The following is a 25,289-nucleotide window of genomic DNA, read 5'->3' as shown; positions in this document are numbered from 1 at the left end:
GTTCTAAAATGTGTCTGGCATCTGTGTCTTTGTTGCTTCTTTTACTGATACAAAATTTCAGTTTCTGTGTGTTTCCTGTCATGGTAATAGACGTGAAACAATGGGTTTGTCGCGTATACAAACGCCGCCTCACCTCACTTCATTTCTTGCTTTTCTCTTGTGAGTTTGGAGCCAGTTCACAGCTACACCTCATAGGTCCACGTTCAGCGTCATGTCTCAGATCTTAACGTGAAAACAGGTGGATGATACGTGTCTCGTATCTGAATAAACACCTCTGTATGTGAATGGAGTGGGCTCTTGCGCACCTGTATGCATGTAAAGTGTGACTGCGTGTTTGCATGCATGTGTGTACTTGAGATGCACGTCCAGCCCTCGTCTAGTGTGTTCCGACCCACCGATGGCCGAGGAGAAGCTCAGTGTTAACATGAGAGAGAGAGAAAACCATTATTGTATCTGAATACATTCAAGTCCTCCTCTGTCTGTGCTCCAACAGAATCAATAGTCATTACACTCAGAGTGAATTGATCTCTCAGCTCTGTTTGATGATTCCTGGGACTAAACTAACACCAAGTGAATCCCGGCTCCTTTGTACAGGATGATAGTATCGGGAGAATGAACGCTGTGAGGTGGCCGACGGGGGGGACGTCGAAGAGCAGCGGAGTTCACGTGAAAGAGAATCTGATTCCCTTCATGCCACAGTGTCAGTTTACTGGATGTGTTTACCTGGTAAATGTTGGCTAAATGAATGTGTGGGTTTGCTGTTACGTGCTCTGTGGATGTGATGGAGGAGACACAGATGAAAGGGAATGAGACGGAGAGGAGGTGTGAGTGAGTGAGTGAGTGAGTGGGTATAAGCGAATATAGTATAATTGAGAAAAGACATCAAAAGAAATCCTACTTGAAAGTGATAAGACCTGGAAACCTGGCTTTTATGTCTAATCATTCATATCCTCTAATGTCACTGTCTGTTAGCTTTGTTTAACTTGAATAAATAAACCTGTGCTGCCATGTTCAATCCAACACATGAAACTAAGCATGTGGTAATGAAACATCACTTCACAACCAATGTTCTTTAATTAAACAAGTGTGTTTACTGAAATATGCTTTTAGGCCTTACCTCATCAATCACACTCATAAGATGAATAAAATGTTGGTACAATTGGAGCTTGAGCATGTGTATGATTATATTTGCTTAGCATTCAGCCTGGAAGTGGGATCACCTGACACTTTACAAACTTAAAAAATAAATACCTAAAAAGAAATACGGCTTCTGACTCTAATTTAATATTATGAGAATGAAGTCATAATTATTATTCAAGCAAAATCTCAGATGATCAGCTGCAACCTGCTTCAAGATAAAGAACACAGAGCATTTTGTGAAGTTACATTTTGGTTTGGGCTTCACAAATAAGGAAATGCTTTAGGCACATCAGCACCACATTATCATCAGCATCAAGACTTGGAGGAAATCCTCTCTTTTGTGGAGAAGGAAATGGCTGGCAGTGGTCGACTATAAAGGCCCTGGTATACTTCCGCGCAAAGAACACATTGGGTGCACGTGGACAGCGCATGCGCAAACTGAATTTCAACCCCACCGAAGAAGTAGTCACCAAGTATAATCATACGAGCCTCTACCTGGCGACCCTCGAACCGGCTGACAATCCATCTCACATGTCTCCATCTATGTCTCTCGCAGCAAATCTTCCATGTCTCCTTGTGGTTTAAGTGTTACCAGTACTAGAATCAACACCAACAGAGGTCTATTTGTTGGTCACATGCTGTCTGAACACATGTTGCATCAGATTGATAATGAAGCAAGAAAATATTTGACTGGTGATTAATTATAGAATTGTTTGTGGGTGTGTTTATGTTGACAACATAAAAGAGAGAGGACATGAAGGAGAAAAGAAATCTAATTAAACTAAATAGTCAGACAGAACCAGCTCTTTCTATAGTAGGAGAAAGGAATAAGGAAATTAGCTCCCTCTCACGCTCAGTGTGAGTCCATGAGTTTCTGCCTCCTGACACAATGCTAGTTTTCCACTTTGCATTTTCGTAAATCCGTAAACATAAACATTTAAATTTATGGTGGACAGCCACTTAAGCTCGGTGGTCAAATCCAACTCAGAGAGGATGAGGATCTGCAGAGGAATGAGATTGAAACGGGATTTTAAGTAATGTCACCAGCAAAGTTGTGACAGTGTAATCAGGCATCGACATGCACATGCTCAGACACATTTATTTATAACATAATCTGTGGTCATGGATGTGGGCTTATGGCTTTGGATCACACACACTTAAAATCCTATTAGTACAATAATCAGAGTGATGTGTTTGCGGGTGAAGAAATAATTTGCATTTTTTGCTCCTGGTGACCAGCCTGCTGCTGGTAAAGAAACCAATCCTTGATAGATCCTTATCCTTTCCTCTTCCTCTCTCTCGAGGCACTTTAATGTCCTTTTATCCTCCACCATCTCCTGTCTGTTACACTGACAGGGCTGACACCAAAAACTGGGGCTTTAAATTGCTCCTTGCAGCATTATTTCTGTTCTGCCAGCCCTGCTGGTGGAGACAGGAAGAAAGGACCAAACACGGCACATCCTAGTGTCATGCACTTGCTGTACACAGTTAGTGTAGCATAACTACTGAACCAAGAGGTTGGATCATTCTCTCTTTTGCAGTCATGCTGAATGTAGTTTGTAAGGGAGTAAATGTAACTGGAAGGACCCAAAGGCTTTTTGGGCCATTTATAAATGACAACAATCCTTGGTTTGATGACCATGAGTGGTGAATAACTATGCAATCCCAGTCTTAACATTATGTCTTGTTAATGTGTCTCTAGATAGATTAATTTTTTGCCCATGGTCATCCATTTGATTTCTAATGGAGTGTGGGCCTAATTTAAATATTTTATTAACTGATTCCAACCATGTCTGCAGCCACACTTGTAATGTAATGCAGTGTCAGATATGTGTGTGTGTGTGTGTGTGTGTGTGTGTGTATGTGTGTTTATTGGAGCCTATAAGTAGAGAAACAGTCAATACATAATTAAAATGCATACAATACATAATTAAAAACCAACAAGTACAGGGATTCCCGATAGTTCTGCCAAAATGCACACCTCCTTCAGACCATCTCAACAGGAAATCTACAAATTCAACCCTGATTGAAGACTTTCTTAGCAGATCTTAAATCCAGAAACAGCTGACATCTCTGTCACAAAGCAACCAACATCCCTTTTGAGAAAACCCACCAAAATTTGATGGAAAGGCTAGTGGCCAACAAACACAAACCAACACCAAACCAGTATGCAACACTCTGGGTCATTTAAAATGATTAATTTGTGTTATTACTAAACTGTCAGGAGTTACTATCAAATGCACACATGCATGGGTGTATCCCTTACAAACTTCTAGGATTTGTTATAATTTTTGTCTTGATGAATACATTTGCTGCATTAATGTAGGTGTAGATGTTTAAGGTTGAGCTCATCTGAACTACTGTTGCTATTTGAATGGACAGCAATGCACGTGAGAAACGAAAGACACACTTAACTAGTGACGACCTATCTTTTTCAGACGTGCATAAGTCATAAAGAATTTGAATAGATGCCACTTCGCCACCGGGTCACGCTCCTTCCAGGTAGTCTCTGCCGGTCTTTCGCCTGCATTCCCATTTAATTAAATTCAAAAATCAACACTTTCTGGCAGCAAAGGAGGGTTAGGCTCCGCCTTCGCCTGGGGATCCTTGAATTGGCTCTTCCCACTCTTCATATAAAATGTTAAGAATCTGTTAGTGTTGTCACCCTATGATATCTCACTTAACCATGATTATCGCTCATTTCATCACACTTGATTATGAGTGCTGATTTGTTCAACTTTGCATCTTTAATCAGTCATAAGACACTGCATTTGTCTCACGTCAGATAATAGTGAATAGCGTTGTTGTTTTGAAGAATAGAGAATGGGATTTCATTCAGTCAGAAGTCATTGCTTCTTACCTCTAAATAAAAACTACTAGACATTTAAAGCTGCTCCTTCACAAGGTCATATGAATATTATGCAAGTCTAAGACACACATTCATCTGGTATTAAAGTATAGCGGGGAAGTCGGGCAGTATTTATTTCCTGTGGGCTTATTATTTTAGGAGTTTTCCCATCTGTGTATTAGAAACTGAATCATGTAAACCTCTTAAACAAAGCATGATTAAAGACGGGAGCTGTAAAGGTTAAACTGGAGGACAAGCTCTCCACTGATCCTGAAAATGTGCAGAAGTTGCTGTGATGAGCTGAAGAACAAAAAAAAGAGAAGGAGTACGCAACAAGCAAGTCCATCCTGGATGCAGTTAAACTGCTGCTGCACTGCTTTGCTCTGTTACACACACGCAGACACACGCTTCTTCACTATGACAGTTGCATTAGAATGAATGAGAATCTCCAAACCAATCACTTTATGGCTTCATGGCTCATCCGTCAGCGCGACCATTAGACTGCCAACTTCTTGACATTTACAAACAAATTCATATTTCTCACTCATACCCACTCTTGTATGCACACACACGCGAATACACAGAGGAAAAGATCCACACTCAGTCACCCTGTTGGTCCTTACTGTGGTGGAAGCACACCAACTCCCCCACCAACACACCAACACACACACACACTGAATGCTTGTTGACATTTTGCCAGCTCTACACATTTTTCTGGCAGGCATTTTCAAATGAAGGACATGAGATAGAGCCCTGTGACTTAAGACAGATTGATCCATTCCCACCATAAAACTTGTTTCACAGCCTCAGAGGATGTGCCTCTCTGCCACATGCACACTCTTGACACAGACAGATCCAATTCAAGTGGAAAATTTACTCGCCGTCTCTTGTTAGTCTCTACTCTACAGAGTTAGTGTGTATAAATTAGATTATGTGAGGTTGGTGTAATGGATGCAGGCTGAGCAGGCCTCAAACGCTCAGAGCTAGTCTGAAAGATTAACAAGACATCACGTTTCAGTTATGACACATTTTAAATTAGTCCGTGGAGAAAGGGGGAGGAAACTTTTATCCAAATGTCAAACTGTGAGAACCGACTGCGAAGATCGGCTGCTGTGAAATATCATGAAGCCACTCTGGAAATAACTTTAACACAACAGTCATTTGAAACCCGAGGACACAGAAATACCCCTTACAGGAAAGTACAGTGTTTCACTGACACCAGTGAAGGTCACGTGTAAACGTCTATGTCGTGGTGTGTTGAATTTATGTCTCTTTGCGGCAACTCCTGCACAATGGTACAATCATTTCAGCCCAAAGGTGATGATGCACTCTTTCACGACAAGGTTAGACATCAGGACAGCTATCACAATGGAAAAGACAAGTTGTTCAGATGGACGGAGTGCATTAGACCATTCTATTCATTTGATATGTGTCTGACAATTAACTCAACCTTAACAGAATCTGTTTATTATTGTAACCATGGTGACATGGGCCCCCAATGTCAAAAAAGTGCTTCTTTTTTTTTCAACCTTAGAAAATCATTTCAAATAATAACCACTGCACTGAACTGTTCTTCAGACTGAAGGTCTTGTTGACATGCTTCATTCAGTATTTCCTGAATGAGCGATCAATCCAACAGAACGCTGACCAGCCTTGAGACTGTGAGAGGATCTTTCACCAAATTCAGACACACACCTAGATGAGAATGTAAAGTAGAGCTATAGGACTCGTCGGGGTGCTTCCCGATTCCTCTGGTGTCCATAGAAACAGAGGTGAGGTCAGCAGAGGTTGGGCACAGTGGGGGACCGGGAGGACAAGAGGTCATGTGTGAAAGGCGAAGGAGGCCATTCCCAGGTGTCCTCGCAGGGACGTCACTAAACGCATACACTGGGTAATGAGTATCAGGTATTAATAAGAAGCTGTACGGACCAGGCCTGGGTTAAGCTAATGAGGCCCAAGGGTTATTAGTGATTCAGAGTAATATGACAATGTCTTTGCAGTGTTAGGGCGTGAAAAGTTTCACTTGCAAAAATAACACTCGCTAGACGCTTCTCCTACTTTCAATTTAACATTGTCTTAGTTTGGGCAACAAATGATTTAACCTTTATTTATACAGATACTTTCATTGACATGCAGGGTCTCATTTTCAATTTTTAATTGAACTGCTTTATTTAAACTAAATATTCCTTGTGTTAAATTGATTTTCCATTTGGCACTTTTTGCTAAAAGTGTGCTCATTCTCGCCAAGTGTGGCTCTGGGGATGCTGGTGGGTATTAGCTTCCACTTTGGTCCAGACTAAAATATCTCCACATCCATGGGACGGATGAACATGAAATCATCACTAAATACAACCCCACTGAGCTGCTAGTCTCTAGTTATTTCTTAACTCATTACATTATTTTGATATTTATATTTTTACTTTTATATCTTGTTTATTAGTTTGATTTAGTAACAGTGCACGTGTTCTCTTTTAACAGAGTACTCACAAATGAATGGCTGAAATCTTGATTGTAATGGCAACACCTGTGTGCAACCTTTAGTGTTTAAAACGGTTACTGCAATTCAATTAAGGGACATATGACCCTTTTCCATTATGGCACGACACGGCACGGTTTAGGTTGCATTTCCACTGCAAAAAAAAGTATCTACTAAACATGGGCGGAGTCATCATTGCGCGGCTGCATGAAACTGTGGTGACTTTGTTTTACACGCGACACACACACACAAACGAGAGGGATAGTGAGGCTTTTTAGGTAGAATTCAGTATTTGTGACACACACATTACTGGTTGAGTGCTGGTAGGTGGCGCAACAGACAAAAAACACAAATGAAAATGTATTTGTGAATATACTGGCTGCACCATTGTTATCAGTGAAGACAGTATTTCATTTCATTTTATGACTTAATATATTTCTTACATAAAGCTCCTTTAAGATTACCCTCAGAGGAACAGTTAACATGTGCAATAAAGACTGATGACATTTCAGATGAAGACTAAATAAACTGCACTGGATTATTATAATAATATTTAATATTGTCTGATTATTCCACTGCTTGTGTCAGACTTTGTTGTAGACCACTGATATTGACCGTGCTAAATAAAATATCTGTCAGCCAGACTTTTCCACAATAAACATTTAAGTTACTAATAGTTCATGCCATTGTAAAAGTGTCCCTGTTATCAGTGACATTCATGACAGGCAACCAATTCAGTGTCTGTGCCAAAGCAATGCATGGCCTCATGCTTTTACTCACTGTTGGACTGATATTTGGAAACCATACACAGTATCTAGAGATAAAAGGTTGCTTCAGTGACACCTCTGCCGTTCTCAGGTTTACTTTGGTGAGAACGGTGTTATCGTAAATGCTACAGATAAAGACCGAAACTATAAAAAGATAATGAGACCAAAACTGGTGAACTCTCACACAGAATCTGTGTAGTCTGCCGAGTGTTCTCTCACACACACACACACGCACGCACGCACGCACGCACGCACACACAGATCGACTGTTAATGGTTGGAGTTGTAAAGTGAACCCGCAAGAATATGCTGCATGTGTTTGCCTGTAAAAAAGCGACTTTGGGACTTGTTCTCTGATCCATGGCAGAGTGAGGGGCTGTGAGAGGGAGCAAAGGAAAGACTGAGGAAGAAAAAGAGGTTGTGTGTGTGTGGACTGGGGAAATCCAGCCTCAAAAGCCTTTGATTGATGCTGCTTCACTGTAAATTAAAAGTGATATGGTCAAAATAACAACCCGAGCACTGACACTCTTTGATTTGTCAGCCAGTCTGAGAAAAGGAGGCAAACAACTTTCTTGTCCACAAACTGCAGTTGGGTTTTTTAAGCTGCTATAATCAATAATGGATCAAATGACCTCTTGTAATGAGAAAGGCTTTGTTAGTGGTGACAGGACCACAGGGATTTATGTGCCAGCTCCAGTCTCCCTGCTCAATGTTTGCTTTAAGGGCCAAAAACGTAAGTGTTTTGAGCTTCTTCCACAGTTCTTATCAGCACTATTTTCTGTGGAAAGGCTGAGATATCAGCAAGCCTCCCAGCACCAAGCAGCACTCAGGCAAAGTTAGTGTCTAGTTAGGGAGCATAGTGGAACACTTAGCAGCTAAGAGATAGTGATTGGTGTTTTTCTCGGGAGCTGGTAGAGACCAAAAACAGAGCTAAAAAGAGGGGTGAACATTAGACTTTCATGCACCAAGTGATACAATAATGTTGCTCCATATCTGCTAGATGTGTAAATAGGAAAAATACTAAAACCAGAGTTGATGCAACAGGGTGGGCAAAGCCGTCAGAGACCACACAACTACATTTTTTGATATGCCCCTTAAATTCTACCATTGGCCAATTGTGTAAGAAACAATACCATGGCTGGAAAACAACTAATGATGCCCTAATCCGATGGTAACAGCAGCTAGTTTGTCATTCATCACAACAATTCATGCGACATGGTATGACACTCACAGCTGCTGTAAACAATCGCACTTAATCCAAACTAAATTACAGCTCAATTACAGACAACGTCGGAGGTTAAACAACATAAACAAACACATTAAGTGTTTATTTTCTTGATCAGGAAAACTTCATTACAATATGTTTGTTACCAGTGTCAGGACTTCATCTACCAGCTCTAACTCCTCTGTTTTAAATCTGCTTCAGAGCATTTCTGATCATCAGCATCCAGCTTTGGTAAACTGTGATCATGCCAAATTTCACTGATTGTGTAAACATTACCATGCCACCGATAAGTAAAAGGCTTGGCATAGTTCCAGGTTTAAACTCCAGAGGGACAAGATCAACATTAATCAGTCTGAAAAACACAAACAAGACAAACAACATGGAGCTCATATTGTCTTCGTCCAATACATGAATGCATTTTCGTTAAAAGCCAGTCTGTTATGGCTCAACAGGGTTTCACTGTGGTTTTGAGTACAAGCGTGCGTGTTTGTGTGTGTGTGTGTGCGTGCGTGTGTGTGTTGTGTCACCAGGGGTAAAGAGAGACATCAGACAGTCCCCAGGAGCAGCTGTTGTCCCCAGCATGCCCAATGTTTCTCTCCCTCTCCCTCTGCCTCTCACACACATACACACACACACACACACACATACAGTGTTTGATTCAGCTCCCATTCATACATACGCTACCTACTTGTTTCACCAACCTCCTCTCTGTTCCTTTATGTGTTTCATTTGTGTGCTAAAAGCTAAAGTACACACACACTGAGATTGTTTCCAGGCTCATGAAATCTCCACTGAAAAAGCAAATTGTGGGAATAAGGGCCATCACACATCCAGACAGCTTCAAGTGTAAATCCACACCATCCCTCTCCACATCTGCTCTCCACTCTGATCTGACCCCACTCTCACTTCCACTCGAGCTCATTAGAAAGGCTCGAGGGACTGTTTTTAAATACACATTCTCAAAGACCTCAGCTACCTTGAACACATCCACCAGATGGTTTTCTATGGTTGTTCATCTGGCCTCTTCATCCCTTGTTCATCTTTAACCACTGCCTTTCTGCTTCACCTCATGTCTCTGCTCTGATTTTTATCGCTCTCTAGTTGTGTCCCTGGGGTCAGATGGACAGATGTACTGCCTTTGCCTTCATACATACACACACACAAACACACACACACCCACCCACGGGGTAGTCATAGGTCACTTCTGGGGACATGACATGGACTTGGATTAATTTCCCTTAGCCTGACCCTAACTATAACCAATATTTGCCCATCTCTAACCCTTGAACTTACCCTGACCTTAACTGCTGACACAATAAGCTCAGTTCTTATCATCCATTGGACAGCTGTCCCCAATTAACTGGTTATTCTGAGATTTTTCCCTACAGGTAGCTTACGACAAACATACACACAACCTGACCTAATTTCTCAGAGAAGGCCAGTTACACAGAGCCTATGCAAAGACAACAGATGTACAACACACACACACTAAGGCTGCAGCTATTCTTCTTAGGACACTCACTGACCTCCATTCATTTGGACAGCCTATAACCGAGAATCATAACCAGTTAATGCCTAACCCTAGTTATCACAATTCAAATCTTAGACATAAACTTAATCAGTTCCTCATAAATGAGGTTCTCCCTCATTAGGACCAGGGTTTTGATCTCCATGAGGACACCTGGTCCTGACAAGGTCATAATAATAATATTATTATCATCATCATCATTATTATTATTATTATTATTATTATTATTATTATTATTATTAATAATAATAATAATAACAATAATAATAATAAAAATAAGGCATTTAATTTAAGGGCACCTTTCAAAACACTCAAAGGTCACCTTACAGTACATGATTAAAAGAGCAGAAAGATAGAATAAAAATAAATAAAATACAGGCAGTAAAAATACAATATTCAAAGCTAAAATTTTAAGAACTTAAAACAACGAGAGACCTAAAGATAATCAGGGAGGTATTGCAGATGTCGTGTGGGGCTGGGGGCAGAGTCCCTGAAAGCCCTGGACCCCAAGGTAACGAGACAGGCAGAGGGTGTCGTGAGTTGGAAGGCAGCAGATGATCTGAGAGAACGAGGAGTGTGAGGGTGAAGGAGGTCAGAAAGGTAGGAGGGGGAAAGATTGTGGAGAGTTTTGAAGGTGAGAAGGAGGATCTTGTATTGTATTTGGTATGTGACAGGGAGCCAGTGAAGTTGTTGGAGGACAGAGGGGAGGGTGTGCTCTATGGAGGGGGTTCTACTGATGACGCAGGCTGCTGAGTTTTGGACCAGTTGGAGCTTTCGGAGGTAACAAGTACACACACATGCACATAAAGGTGGGGCTAATCATTACATCATCTCCTTCTGAAACAAAAATGTGCAGACAACTGTTGGATTCCTCAGACTGTTCTATGAACTGAATTTTAAGTAGAGAATTGTTAACCAGAGCACAAAGAAAGTGTCTAACTGTGTAACCATCATGAAAAATTTATTAAAATACCCACAGAGATCAAATGTACATGTGTAACTACAGGCTTTAATTTGCACTTTCAAAGAGACTGTAAAAGCTTTTGGAGAGACCAGGACGTCAGCGGCTAAGTTTAAGATTAACATCAGGATTTTGTGTGTCTACATCTTTTTGCAATTAGTCATCTAAGAAATTTCTGATGTTTTATTAACTACATTTAATAAAATGGTAGTTGGCGTGCAACAAAGCCTCAAAATTGTCATGGCACTATACATTGATCATCTAATTACTGTTTATTACTTCTATAATAAAGTGTAAATGTGAAGTTTTAAAGATTTTCCGACCCTGACTTTAAAAATTTGAGCAAGCTTTGACAGCTGAAGCAAACTTTATATTCTGTACCGGTTTCACCCAAACCAAGAAACACTCTTCAGTCATTTTTCACCTTGCTAGACTGTGGCCAGTGCAGGTGTTGGTGTAGGTGTTTCAGAGTGAAAAAGTGTGTGTGAACATGCCAAGAGCCAGTGGCTGGAATTAAATCCTCATTAGGATCTGGCAGCATCACCAATACACTGTGTGTGGGTTAGAGAGAGAGAGACAGAGAGAGAGACACACACAACTACACAGCAGCATCTACACTTTTGTTTGAAGATCACAAACCCTGGTTCGTGTGATTCTTCCCTGCACTTTTATGAACCAAGCAATCAATCAGTCTTCTATTGATTGTAACAAAGCATCATCAATGCACAATTACATACTCTCAATTTTAAAGCTCAGTGAGTGGTGACATCATTTACTTCACTTCTGAATGAGCCGTTTGTGTAATAGAGCAGAATGGAACAAATCAAGGCCAACCATGCACCATGACAATAAATGTTCGCTTAACAAAGTGATTTGTTTATTCATTTTTATTTAGAAAATTAACTGGCACAGGAAGGAACAGTTCAGAGTGGGAAACACGCCCCACTGATAATGATTTCCATAGCAAAACAAAAATAATTTCTGTTACTTCTAATCTGAATTTTAAAAACCCAACCAGGTACAAACATGCAAAGTAAAAGCAACTAGGTTACTTTTAAACTTATAGGCCAATTAAGATGTACCCACTGAATAAATAGCCCATTACGTTGTTGCTTTTAAAATAAATAATTTGTCGATTGCTAAAGAGGCACAAAGAGCATCAAAATGTGAAATAAATAAAAACATAGACGATGCCCAGAAAGCACAGGGGAGTGAGACCTGCTTTTCTGTTGACCTGTTAGTTTAACTAGTTTCTTCTCTACCTCTCACACACACACACACACACACACACAATAATTCATCAACACATGATACCAATCATTGAAAATAATTTAAATGAAGTGTGAATTCCTCACATCTTCACCAGCTGTTTGATTTACAGGCCAGTCAAGTACCTGAGGCACAGTCCATTGATTTATTATTACTGATTGACTAATAAAACGTCTTGACTATGAGCAATCAAATTAACATAAATTAAGATTATTCCATGTGGTCCTAGCGGTTTGACTTCCGCCAAACTTCTGCAGATGTTTCTGAAAACATTAACACAGATTCACACCCTTCATATTTGCAGTTAACTTGAGAATTGTTCTTCTTTTGATCACCTGCTCTTCTCTATACTGTAGTACAAATGATTAGCACGGTCGGTACACACGGCAGATTATTTACAGATGCTCCGCAGAGGCTAAAATCAACAGGGGCAGTCTGTGCATCCAGCTGTGTAAAAATCAAGACACATTTATATCTGACAACACAGGAAGTGGAGGAGGGAGCGTTGTGATTCCAGTGAAGTTGTGCTAACAAATGCAGTAGCTTCACTGCATGCAAGTAAAAGCTGTTAAATATTTCAAAACATAAGTCAGCAACCACAACATGCACTGCTGTTCGGGAAAAAAACCCTGTACTCTGTACATATTGTGTGCACCCCAGGTGGAACCGGCCTCCATTATTAATATTCAATTTCCAGCCTATGAAACTCCGTGATTACATCTGGTCCAACAACAGATACAGCGTCAGTGGAGTCTTTTGAAGAGGTGCACATGGCTTGCTTCTCTCAATAATAAAAACATACTAATAATGATAAGATAATCGGGCGTCCTCAAATTGCACAGTGGTGACATTTTGAAGAGAAATATGAAGCAGAAGAACTGAGTCATGTACTGGGGCTCTGATGACGGCTGTTCAGGGTGGATGTTGGCACAAACCTGCTAAATATTTTAAGAATGTAAAAGTAGTGGTGTCTTCCCTATATTTTCTTTTCAGCAGCGGTGGGCCAGACAGCAAGAGAACCACTACAGAAAATGTCATTAAGAAAATATGGATTTCAAATCCTTCAGCAAAAATGCATCTGCAAATAGTCCTTTGCTTGTATTTAGGGCTGCAGGCTAACAGTGAGTGATGTTCTCGTTTTGGGGCAGCAACAGCTTTTTTTTTGTGACGCAAACATTTCTGGAAATGTAATTTGGTGACAGCTACAGTTAAGCAATGAATAAAAAACTCACAGGGATCACATCCCTCCCTCTATCAAACCATAATTTCTCTCGACTACTCTGTCTTTGCTCAAACTTTCAACATAAGCGCAAAGAAACATGCACGAAACACACACAGATGAGCTAATACTCAGCTAACGGGGAAATGCAGAGTGACAAATGTAACAACGTTAGCATGTGAGCAACAGCCGACATGAGCAAGACGTGTTGGTGTCACACATGCATGGACAAATTATGAGACAACTGGCCTTTGGGCACAAACGTATAAAAAGCCCTCGTCCCACAACCAACAGCATGTCTCTCTGAGGTTGTTCTGCACGTCCATGGCCATTTTGTGTCAACAACAAAGAGAAGTAACAACATTGTCAATGTTGTTTTTGGTTTTACTCCTCTTTTGTCACTCTCTGTGGTTCTCAGTCAAAAAGCATCGATTTCTCGAGCATAAACAAAGACTGTATGTATATCTTTCTGTTGTTGTTAAGTGTTTTTTTTTTGTTATTGCCGTTTTAAGTCTTTTCTGACATTTGTTCTTTTTTTGCATTGATTTGTTATCACTTTGTGTTTCTATGATTGTTTTGTGACTCATGAGATATTTTTTCTCAAAACTTATTGACGAATAGCTTGAGTGACCATGCATGAGAAATGCTAATGGAAAGGCCCTGGAGCTTTCTTACCACTTGTCCAAAAGTCTGTCCTTCATCCATGTTGACACGTGGTATTAGTGGTAACATAAAAACCATACACTCGCTCGCTTAAATGCACACACACTCGCACACATGTGCACACGCAACCTAAAGGCTGACTAGTGGTTAGCATATGTTCCTTGTGGTTGAGTGGCAACAACCTGTTCAAAACCATGATAACCAACCTCCCCTCCTGCTGCTGCTTTTCCTGACCACGAGACGAACTTAAAGTGTTCACTGTCTGTGCTTTAGCTTAGATGTATGTAAATTACAAATCCATAATGAGAGCAGGTGTAAGTCATCATGTGTCATTCCGTTTCTAACAGTCTATGCTTCCACTGCCACGTCAGAACAGCTGTAGTAACATATCAGGTCCCCAGTCCATGGCGGTCTGAGCCACAGCGAACACAGCCGCCCCGAGTGTAGCAGAGAGCCCCCACACTGCCATCTTCACCATCCTGTTCCCCTTCCCCCACAGCTGGCCTCGGCCCCCGGGTAAAGCTGCTTCCAGGCCTGAGTGTTGGGAGGCTACGAGCCCAAAACAAAGAGGAGGGTTCAGACATTGAAGGGCAGAGACAAGACGGGAACAAGAGGTTTCAGAATGCTCAAAGCTGAACTAAAGGGGGATTAAGCCACTTTTTGTTATCAGCGTTGGAAACAAAAAGGGGGTCAAAGAATGTCAAAACACTCGAGTACACTTGGAGTAGAGACGACGAGGAAGGGGCAAACGATCACAGTACATTACAACAACCAATTCTGCACCATGGCATGAACATAGTCTAATAACAGCAGCGCTCTCAGTTTAATTAAGTTACAGGTTACAGGCCAAACAGTTACTTGAGGTTAAAATGCAGTGTTGCAATTTATCCCGACACACATACCAGTTTTTGTTGAAACTGTTGTAGAGGTGGTGATTAACATTTGTAGTTTGAGACTGTTTCTCTTATCCATCACTGTAACTTAAGTTCAATCAACACCTCTCTAAAACAGTTTAGGCAAAAACTGAATATTTAAGTCTTCATGGATAAAGATCAATCGCTTAGCAGTTTAATTAGACTACATTAGTTTGAGCTAAGTGGAGCAAATACAATTTGGATAGTCTTAAGCTCTCAGCCCTAAAGCAGAGTTGCTCTTTAATTAGGTGAAATTATGTTGTACTGAATTCATGATCAAATATTTGTCCTTTGCATGTTTTCGGCATTGTGTGCGCATGTATTGTTTTCTATACGTTCCTTCTGCTTATATAAAAGGGACAATGCACATAAATCAACACAAGCACTTGAATCCATGATGTAAATGTGCTACTTTCAGCTGTATAAATTAAATCCTTGTGAGTGTATGCTACTTAAATACTGATGAAATAAGGGTAAACATAAGAACTGAAGAATTTGTAAACAACTATTCCCTTAAAAAGATAAGATAGAAAACCAAGTTATGTGAAGTTAATCTGTTTAGCATTGTGTCTCAGGTGCTGCTAATTGAATCTTGATGAAACTGCAGAGAATAATGTGCTTTTTCAGTTTTAAAATTACAGTTTTTCCAGAGGGGAATTCTACAATACGTTTTTGATTGCTTGCACAAAACAGACAGCATGTCAGATGCCGATGACCAGATTTTCAAAAAAAATTATCTTTGTTTTCTTTTCAAATAAATTTGCACTCGGTTAGTCTGATGGATTGGTGGGTGGGGGGGTGCCACATCTTTTATGTACTTGTTACCGATTGGCCCAAAAGCAAGGCATCATTTATGGGGGAAAATGAACCAGTACCTGTTTTTGAGGAATCGATTTTGGTTGGGTAGTAATGTTAATACTGATATTTTCATATTTTCTTCACTCTGCCTGTACCTCAGGATTTCCTTTTGAGAGTCACTAATAAGAAAAACGTTACAATATTTACCATGTCTGGAGGTGGTGGAGCCCTGGGCCTTGGTGAGGCGTTGGAGAACTGAGTCTGGCCTCTGGTGGAGAGTGGAGAGCTGAAACGCATGGAAGGTGCTGATGGACAGACTAGAAAAAGGGAGAAAAAAAGAGGAAGAAAGGGGTGTAAAAGAGGAAGAATGCAGTGAGGTCTTTGATGAAGCATTAACAGAGAGAATTAATTGAAGAGACGGATCGATGGTAAACTGACGGATCAAAACAGGTGAGGCAGAAAGTTGGAGACGATTCGAGAAAACTGCTGACTCAGTGGCTTTTATGGATAGGAAGCTATGGATTATTGGACATCGCTATCTGTCAGTGTCAGTGATGTCACTTCCTGCCCTGAACGATGACTGTAAGTGATACTGAAGGACACCGACAGGGAGGAAGAGACAATTATAGACTATGGCTAGAGAGAGAGAGAGAGAGAGAGAGAGTGTGTATAGTTGTGTCTCTAATATATCCTGCTAAGTAATAAAGAATATGGGAACACACACACACACACACACACACACACACAATATGGCATGCCTGTGTCAGCAGCACTACTGTTTTGATGGATGTGTTTTTATAGCACCCCCTCTTGGTTACTGAGAAAATTTCATCACACAACCTGCAACCAAAGTACTTTTTAAGGTTTTTCATGAACTTATATTATTTCATGCATTGATTAGTGCCTTCATTGATTAGTACAGAACAGAACATTAAGAGATAACAAGTCTGTTCACTGATTCTTTACTGAGAGTATCACCTTCCTACATTTAAATATTTGCTCATATTCTTGTGAATTCAAAATCAGACAAAACAAGTAAAATGAAGACTTTCACATACCAGCATTTTTAAACTCTTCAATTAGTCACCAGACAGAATAACAGTCCCAGAGGCAAATCATTGACGTCAGGTCATACAGGTGGAAACTACACTGTAATCAATGTGAATCCAGCAATAACAAGTAAAACCATATACCAAAAAACATGTTTTCCCCCTCAGTTTAGGGAGCAAATCAAACTGATATGCCAGGCAGTTAGTTACACTCTTCTCTCTCCCTCCTTCCTGGAGACTCCAGAGTAAGTACAGAGTAAAGAGGAGTATCTAGAGCATCTAAAAGCTTATTACTTATGGCTGTTTTCAAAGGCAAACCCTATATAAAACAGCAGTGGCACCACAAAGGCGATGACATCATTAAATTCTCCATTAATTTCAATAAAAAAACAGTACTGGAAACACTATAACCAATTTAAGTACAATTCAAAAGAAATATTTAACCTATTTAGATATTTTAATGCAGAAATATTATACAATACTTCTTTACGAAGAGCTAACCAACAGGTTGCATTCAACTAAAATGATAAACTCATTTGTTTTACTGTAATTTCACAGTTTTTAAAGTGTCATCATATGATGTCGACTGTGTTGATTTAGCAGTATCACCATTATTATTAGCCCTTTTCATTACAGTGACGGTCTCCTCACCTCTTGCGTGACTGCAGTGCTGCCCGCTTGGCCAGTAATGAAGGGGGATACTGGCTGAAAAGTTGCAAGGACTGAGCAGTCAGAAGGTCATAGGGGAGATCCTGAGGGATGCGTGAAAGGAGGTGATGGACCATGGCCATGTCACACTCGGTCTGCTTCACCTCCTTCTCTCTGTGCAAGACGATCTGAGAAGGAGAGGAAGGCGTTAAAAGTTTTGAACTTTGAGTATGTGAAGGTGGTAAAATATGAATTAGCTACTACATACTGTACATTAGATGTTTTCTCAATTATCATTTGGCCGATAAAATATTACGATACAGAATATCACCGACCATAGTATACAATGAAGTAAATGTGATTTTGCTGTCATTGTTGTTGATGTTTTTTTCCAATATAGCTTACAAAGATGTTCAGCATGTAGAAAAGACATGAATTTGTGTTTAAATGTTGTGTAAATAATGTGTTGTGGTGGCTTTTGTAATTGTTACTTTTTATTTACAGCTAATTATAATAAAGTTTATGATTAAACTGTAAAATATTAGGGCTCAATTACATTTCTGTGTCATGTGTAAATACACATAGATTGGTATTCTAAACCCCACATTATCAGTAACCGCAAGAATCTGTACCACCAGATTCTACTGTTTTCAGTTGTGTTTGTGAGGCAAAGCAAGTTCACCGCAGTGAAATAGGCAGATGAAGAGTTAACCCCAACTCCCACCACCCCCACCCTCCCATGCTGTGCGCTGTACTCAGCCTTGGAGGAAACATGAACTACATTCTGCTTTGTTGCTTCACACACTTCAAACGGAGTTCTGCCTCTGTCCAGCCTCTACACACACACACACACGCACACACACATATAATTATATGCAATAATAAAACTGCACACAAACAAACCTTCATTAAAAAGGCCTCGACACAAACAAATTAACACCTGGCAAAACAAATTGATACATACACACAGAATAAATCCATTCCACAAGCTACTCCAGAGTGAAACTACTGAAAAGATCAAAAATATTACCCTTTGTAATTTCTCTACCTCCATCTCTATCAAACATTAGTCATGTCTCTTTGTCATTGTTTCATGGCGCAGTCTTTATTCTCTCCCTTCATCCCTCTTTCTATCGCTCCCTCTCTCCCTCCTTTTCTCTTTGCCCTTCCTTCACTTTCCCTCATCTGTTCATTAGGAGGCATCTAATTAACTAGTCCAGTGACTTCACAGTGCTCAGTCTCACTGTGTGAACGTGTGAGAGTGTGTGTGTGTGTGTGCGTGTCAGCACACATTCATGGTTGAGCATCCTGAATTAGTGACAAAACAAAGTCACTGCCTCTCGCCATTTATCCTGTTAGTGTTGTTGTCGTCTTACCGTGGCAGCAAGGTAGATGGGCATCAGTGGGTGTGAAGCCAGGAAGAAGTCATAGAGTCTGAGGGTGTGTTTGAACTCTGATAGGACGTGACCGTACCATGTGATGAGCCAGGACAGGGCGAAGATGGTTCCCACCTCCGATCTACAAGAATAGACAAAAGTACACTTAGTCCTCTAACATAGTCTGACGCATTTTCAACATTCTGATGTGTACTTCCTACGTGATCTCACATTCTTTTAGAGACCTTGTTCACATAATTTCTCGTGTTCCTTTTATAGCTTGCCTTAGCAACATACATACAAATCCTTTTTGGTTACAAAACACATTTTAGGCACATTTGACTTGATTTTCTACCTTCCAGGCAGTCAGTATTATTACATTTTCATGAAAATTAAGCTATAAACTTTGATATACAGTCTGTAACTCAAAAGCAGTGACGCCAAAGCTGCAGTCAATGATGTTCTCTCAGTTGTCTTCCATCTTCAATCTTCCTACGTCACCTCATGAATGTGTCTGATAAGAGGTAGCATTTATTGACCAGTAAACAGCCTCAAGAGCAGAGAGAACCTCCTGTTTGTGGCGGTCTGGCTCCAGAATGGATAAAGTGTTGCGGGATACTGGAAATGGTTCTTGTAGATTTACTGTCAGAGTCCTGAGACCAGGGTATGGAATTAATAGAAGCCTGGGGCAAATTCAAATATGAAATATTCTGAATTTGCTCTTGAAATGTGAACATGGGCTTTTCATGCCCCTGTAAAATAGTCAAAATGGCCAGTTTAACCTTTTTTTTTTCACTTGATCAGCCCCCTTCTGACTACACTAGATTCTTGTTGACCTCTAGTTCATTTGAGTTTGAGACCCCTGGTGTAATAACTACTGCCATCTAATGGTGAGACTGCTGAAAGCAACAAATGGGCATTTTCCTAAGCTCACCCCTCGCTTCACAATACTATTATAAACTATATCTATGGGTCTAATAATGTTTTGTCACTAAACCGTAAGAAATATTACACACTATACTTTTAAGAAACAACCACAGGGCAGTGGCTAATCAGGACAGTGATTGACAGTGTGTGTCTTTGAACCGACAAACTGGAGTTCCAATCTCTCTCCATATACAACCACCTGTTATTGTCATCATGTTGCCAAGTTTTCACATTAGAGCCACATTAATTCAAACTCCTGCGTCAGCTCCATAAACTGATGAGATACAGTTATAAACTTAGACTAAAAGTACAAAGTAAACCTCTCTCACACCCACACTCACATGAAAGAGTTTAACATCATTAATGACACAATGGCAGAAGGTCGTTTCATTATTCCACCAACTTCGGATACTGTTTATAACCCTCCTTTCAGGGGATGCTTACATAAAAAGGTACTTATTTTAGACACAGTCTTGAGTCTCTAGAGAGAGTCTCAAGTAAATTGGAGAGTTGATAAATATTAGATAGGAGCATTCAGGGATGAATAGGGGGAGGGAGTGACAAGACGAGAGATTTGTGGGAGTAATGGACAGGGGGAGGGGTACAGAGAAAGACCATGTGTGATGGGAGGGAGAGAGAGAGAGAGATAAAAAAAACAAAGGCGAGAAAAGAAAGAGGCAGAGATAAGGGGAAGAAGAAGAAGAACAGTGCACTATAGAGCGTTCCAAACTTTGAAGGAAGGAGCTGTTTATAATGCCTTTTTCTGCAGGTGTGAAGATTTTTTTTGTTGCGTATTTTGTGCTGGCGTGAGCTTGCATGCAGCTCGATGGATAGTTTGCAAATATGGAGATTGCCAGCACAGCAACATCAGTGAACAGACAGAAAAAGTACTGTAGAAGCAGAAATGCATACCACACACACACACACATACATAAGCACACATTGTTTTAGCAAACCGAAGACAACAATTCATTGACCTGCGACACTTATTTACACTGCATCTTAAAATGCTATTTTTATTTTTGTTTCAATCGCAAATATTTTTAAATGATAGGGTAGGAACATCGCACATAAAGATGGACACACACTGAAAGGACATTAAAGGTCCTAAAAACAACTGTTGGACAACTTGACAAGAACTCCTCAATGAGACTGATATGAATGCATTTTCAACATGAAATAAACACCCTTAAAATGCAGCCATTTGTCTTACTGTAAAAAGTTCTGGTGAAAATCAACACTTTGATGCCCTCTAGTGGTTGTGACCTACATTACATTACATTTCCTTCATTTGGCAGACAGGTTTCCTCAACTAACTTTTCAATTAGCCTCAAAAAACAATATATTTGTGTCTATCCTGAGCAAAAACAACTACAGTTGTATTTGTCTGACTTTACCTGATCATGAAGTCATGCAGTTCTGGATCAACTTGTTCCAGTATCGGCATCAGGTAGTTTAAGATGTGTTTGGTGCTGTCCATGGTAGGATCCATGAAATCCCTGCAGCCGAACATAAGACAGATGATATACGAGTATATTACTGCTTAATTACTCAGGGATTTAATGGGAAAATTCTACAACCTGAGGTGAAATTTGGAGAGCGTGTCCAACATGGCAATGGCCATTCGTTCCCCAGCCACCAGCAGCAGAGTGACGGCCACATCATGGTAGCCCTGATAATAATGAAGCTGAGGGTTGCGTTTTAAAACTTGCAGGATGATGTCAATTAGTTGGTCCTGAAGAACAGTTCTCTCTAAGGCTGGCATACCTGAGAGAGCGCAGAGGATCAGATCATTTAACCTCTCATTGCACTGTTGAACAGAAAGAACTCAGAGACCAATGAAAGCCTGGCCACTCACTGGTACATGCTCACAAGATCCTTTAAAACATGTAACTCTTAAGTTACAGTTTTTTCCTAATAATTTCAATCTATTCCACATCCTTACTCCTTCACTGTCTATGCGTGCTGTGGTTTTTTATTTTACTTTGAAGTATATACAGAAAATATATATTATTGTGGCTACAACAGAGCAAATACCATTAAAACGTACCATTAAAAAATGTGTTCCTTATACAATATGTGCATAAATATCCATCACCAATATATTATTCATATTCACATTAGTTTAAGAGCTCAGTAAACAGAAAGGGAATAGCAGAAGTTAAAATCTAATGTGATGGATCCTCTCCAGACTTCCCATTTGTGGCTAAATACATTTTTGTTTGTTGCCTCCTCTGGACAGACAGGTTTTTAAATAAACACCAAAGTTAACAGGGATTAATTCAACTGTGTCACAGTTAAATAGCACAATTTTCTAGCAGTGAAGGCTGGCTTGAGACAAAAAAGTCGTCCCCACTGCAACTGCTACTTTATTAATTGTTGGCAGATATCTGCATTATGCTGTAATGATTGATAAATTACAGTACAAACTACATTACTATATTTAGAATTAAAACACACCCACATACCTTTAGGGAACCTCTTCATGGACCTCCTGACATCCAGGACTACCTGGTTGTAGTCCTTATGGTCCTCTCTTACATTTCGACCTTAAACAGAAGAAAATGTACTATTACTTGTTACTTGTAATAGCATGCATACAACAAACAAATATTAATATCAAGTACTGACCAGGTTTATGTGGGAGATCATAGACGTTGATGTTCAATAGTTTGGGCCACACTTTCCTTCGAAGTTCATCAGTGAGAAGTCCTCCTTTGCTGGCTGCTGTTCTCCTCAGGGTCTCAATGTCTACTGGATCACTGTACATCAAAAATGCATTCAGAATTTTAATGCCACTGTCAAATTGATTTCACTCAAAATGAAAGAGTAGTTTTGAATAATTTACTATTTAATTGTTACAAGATGACATTTTACACTCAGGACTGTCACATTCAGTTGCTGTGTTCCTCTAAATGTTCCTGACACTGTGGCATTTGTCCTGAGCTGATCGTATCCTGATATTTGTCCATGAGTTTAAAATGAGATGACAAAGAAAACTATTGTTGTGTTTTGTGTAAAGTGTGTGCGAATCCACTGCTGCATAATCTCTACTGAACCTTTACAGTCTCACATGCCAAAGCCCATGTGAGCAACCAGCATGTATGAAATTAGCTAAGCAATGAGCAAAGCAGGTCACAGTGTGTGTCTGTGTTTGTACTTATATTTGTTACCCTTTTCTGGCATAAACACTGACCTTATCAGGACCATTAGTCCTTGTGGAGACCAAAAACTGATCCTAATGAGGCATTAACCTCATTTCTGAGGAACTGTTGTGTTTAGAGCTAAGATTTAAAAACTGTAGTTAGGTTATGGTTAGGGTTACATGTTAACTGGCCATGGTTAAGGTTAGGAATAATGCTTTGTTTAGGCTGTCCAAATGAATGTAAGTCAGTGTAGGGTCCTAACAAGCAAACCTGTGTGTGTGTGTGTGTGTAAATGCATGCTGTGGAACAGTGTGTTGAATGAGCAACAGGAGAAGCAATCAGCAGCAAGAACACTGCTTAACATCCAGTCTCTTATGTTGACTAAACATTTTGCTTAAAAGGAAACTATTACACATGTTGTATTATATCACAAAAACACCATACTTAAGTGTTATGTATCAATGCTGTAACTAAATCATTCTTCATCAGTGTCAGAAGATGCCAATTATCCTTATAAATGACTCAATAGTTTGTCCCTAAATGAGAAAATAACAATTTGCTTTTTAACAGTTCAAATTGATTTTTCTGACAAGATGCATTTAGGGCCTGAGTAAAGAAAAAGTGTGTTCAACAAGCAAACTGTATGTGATAATATAATTATAACCTGATCAAAGCCTGATGGATCTCAGCCAACTTCTGCTTCCTCCCATAGTCTTGTTCTGTAAAGTAAGGACAGAGATGACAGCATGACCAAAATGAAAAACAGAACAAGAGACAGGGACAGATAAGAGACAAGAAAGCTGAATTAAAACCTGGCACACACACAAACCAACACATATTTGAAAGTAAGCACAAAGGTCAGGTTATTTTTAGTCAGAAAGCTGTGAAAAATGTCAAAATTGGTATGACAAATTATTTTGGTGTAACAGTAGAAATATCCCAAATATTAGACTTATTTAATATAAACAAGGTTAAAACGTGGAATATTATAATGTGAGAAGATTAAACCATTTTGACTAATCAACCATCAAAACCTAATAATCAGTAACTCTGTTGCCTGAACAATCGAATATTCAACAAATGCCATCAGCTTTATTCCAATGCATAGCATACAAAGCTGCAATAAACAGTGAGATGACTACCACTAAATACATTGTGAACCATGAACAAATTCAGGTTAATAAAATGTGATTTCGCGAGTTTAAATCAGTTTATATTCAGTAAAAAATCCTGCGTTTAAGGATCTGCCACAGTGGATGACAGCATGAGATTATCATCTCTCCTCTGCCTGACTGTCATCTGCAGGTTTCCCCAACTGTCCGTGTTGGCTGCCACGCAAGCACCACTGCAGATGATATGTGGCTAAAGTTTATTGTCACAACACTATTGAAAATGAAAATAAAATGGCAACAGGCAGATACAAGTTACATGTTAATAAAACGTCTGGTGATTAGCCAGTTAATGTCAGCAGGTTCAACCAACAGCATTAAGTTTACTCAGATTTCGCCACATCGTCACATAGTTTAGCTTCGTATGTGGGCATTTAAATCGGTATAAAGGCCCATGCGTGCAGCTTTTGTCGACAGAGTTGTGTTTACGTGAGCAGTCTGTAATTATATTAAACGTACCTTTATTAAACCCCACTTAGCTACTCCCTTTGCGGTTGACTCACCTCTGGTGGAAGCTCCATTCTCATTCACCCCAAACCCGGCGTTTTGTTTCTTCTTTTTAAGCCTTTTCATCACCTTTAAAAACCGTGTGCCGACGGACCAACTTTGTGTTGTGTCATAGGCAAGTTAACAACTTAAAAATGTGAAATTTAACAGGTTAAAAACACCGGAGACATTAGCAACAGCAAACAGCTGCCAGTTGCGGCAGGCACCCTACCACGACATCACTCTGCTGCGCTGCAATTGGTCAGAAATGCCATGTGACACAGCGCACGAATGTGATTGGCTATTCTTCAGACTCGCTTTGCAAACTTGATTGTAGTTTTGCAGTTCTGTGGGCAAAGTTTGTTTCCTTGGATTTTGTAAAATAAACGAATAATAAAATATTAAAATGTGTATTAACACAGAACTATATTATGGTTCATCGTTCTTGAAATACCATGCTTGGTTGACAGTGACTGTAACTGCATTGGAATTAATTTAAAGCCACTGGTGTGCAAGTACACAGGGATATATAAGGTTGCATTGCATTGTACTGTTTTGTGTTGCTTCTGTAAAATGTGAGGGTAAGTTTTGTATTGCAGGAGACTTATTGACATTACTCTGCCCAAAGTTCTGCCTTGTTTGGTCTCACATTTAAAACCCTGTCCCTGACAACAAAATCTA

At 39.9% G+C, this 25,289-nt stretch overlaps 1 protein-coding gene across 1 annotated transcript; it reads right to left on the bottom strand.

The window, feature by feature from the left end:
* Nucleotides 1–11,816: 11,816 nt before the first annotated feature.
* On the bottom strand, nucleotides 11,817–24,840 carry zgc:63863 (uncharacterized protein LOC393372 homolog). The gene is made up of 10 exons (XM_058619883.1): nucleotides 24,626–24,840; nucleotides 23,618–23,672; nucleotides 22,439–22,569; nucleotides 22,276–22,356; nucleotides 21,388–21,574; nucleotides 21,205–21,306; nucleotides 18,881–19,022; nucleotides 17,508–17,692; nucleotides 16,015–16,124; nucleotides 11,817–14,644 (listed from the first exon to the last, which is right to left on the bottom strand). The coding sequence occupies exons 1-10, from the start codon at nucleotides 24,693–24,695 to the stop codon at nucleotides 14,463–14,465; spliced, it is 1,245 nt and encodes a 414-aa protein (XP_058475866.1). The 5' UTR covers nucleotides 24,696–24,840; the 3' UTR covers nucleotides 11,817–14,462.
* Nucleotides 24,841–25,289: the final 449 nt, after the last annotated feature.

Source organism: Solea solea, chromosome 20, assembly GCF_958295425.1.
Source record: "Solea solea chromosome 20, fSolSol10.1, whole genome shotgun sequence".
NCBI lineage: Eukaryota > Metazoa > Chordata > Actinopteri > Pleuronectiformes > Soleidae > Solea > Solea solea.
The sequence above is the reverse complement of the archived record's forward strand: the minus strand, read 5'-3'. Positions and strand labels throughout refer to the sequence as shown.

What these genes read in the sequence shown, in the direction of transcription:
- zgc:63863 (XM_058619883.1), bottom strand. Translation starts at nt 24,695, where the DNA reads ATGAAAAGGCTTAAAAAGAAGAAACAAAACGCCGGGTTTGGGGTGAAT. An exon ending in GAATGGAGCTTCCACCAGAG is followed by an intron (nt 23,673 to 24,625) that starts GTGAGTCAACCG and finishes CTTACTTTACAG; the next exon opens with AACAAGACTATGGGAGGAAG. An exon ending in CTGCATGACTTCATGATCAG is followed by an intron (nt 19,023 to 21,204) that starts GTAAAGTCAGAC and finishes CTATTCTTGTAG; the next exon opens with ATCGGAGGTGGGAACCATCT.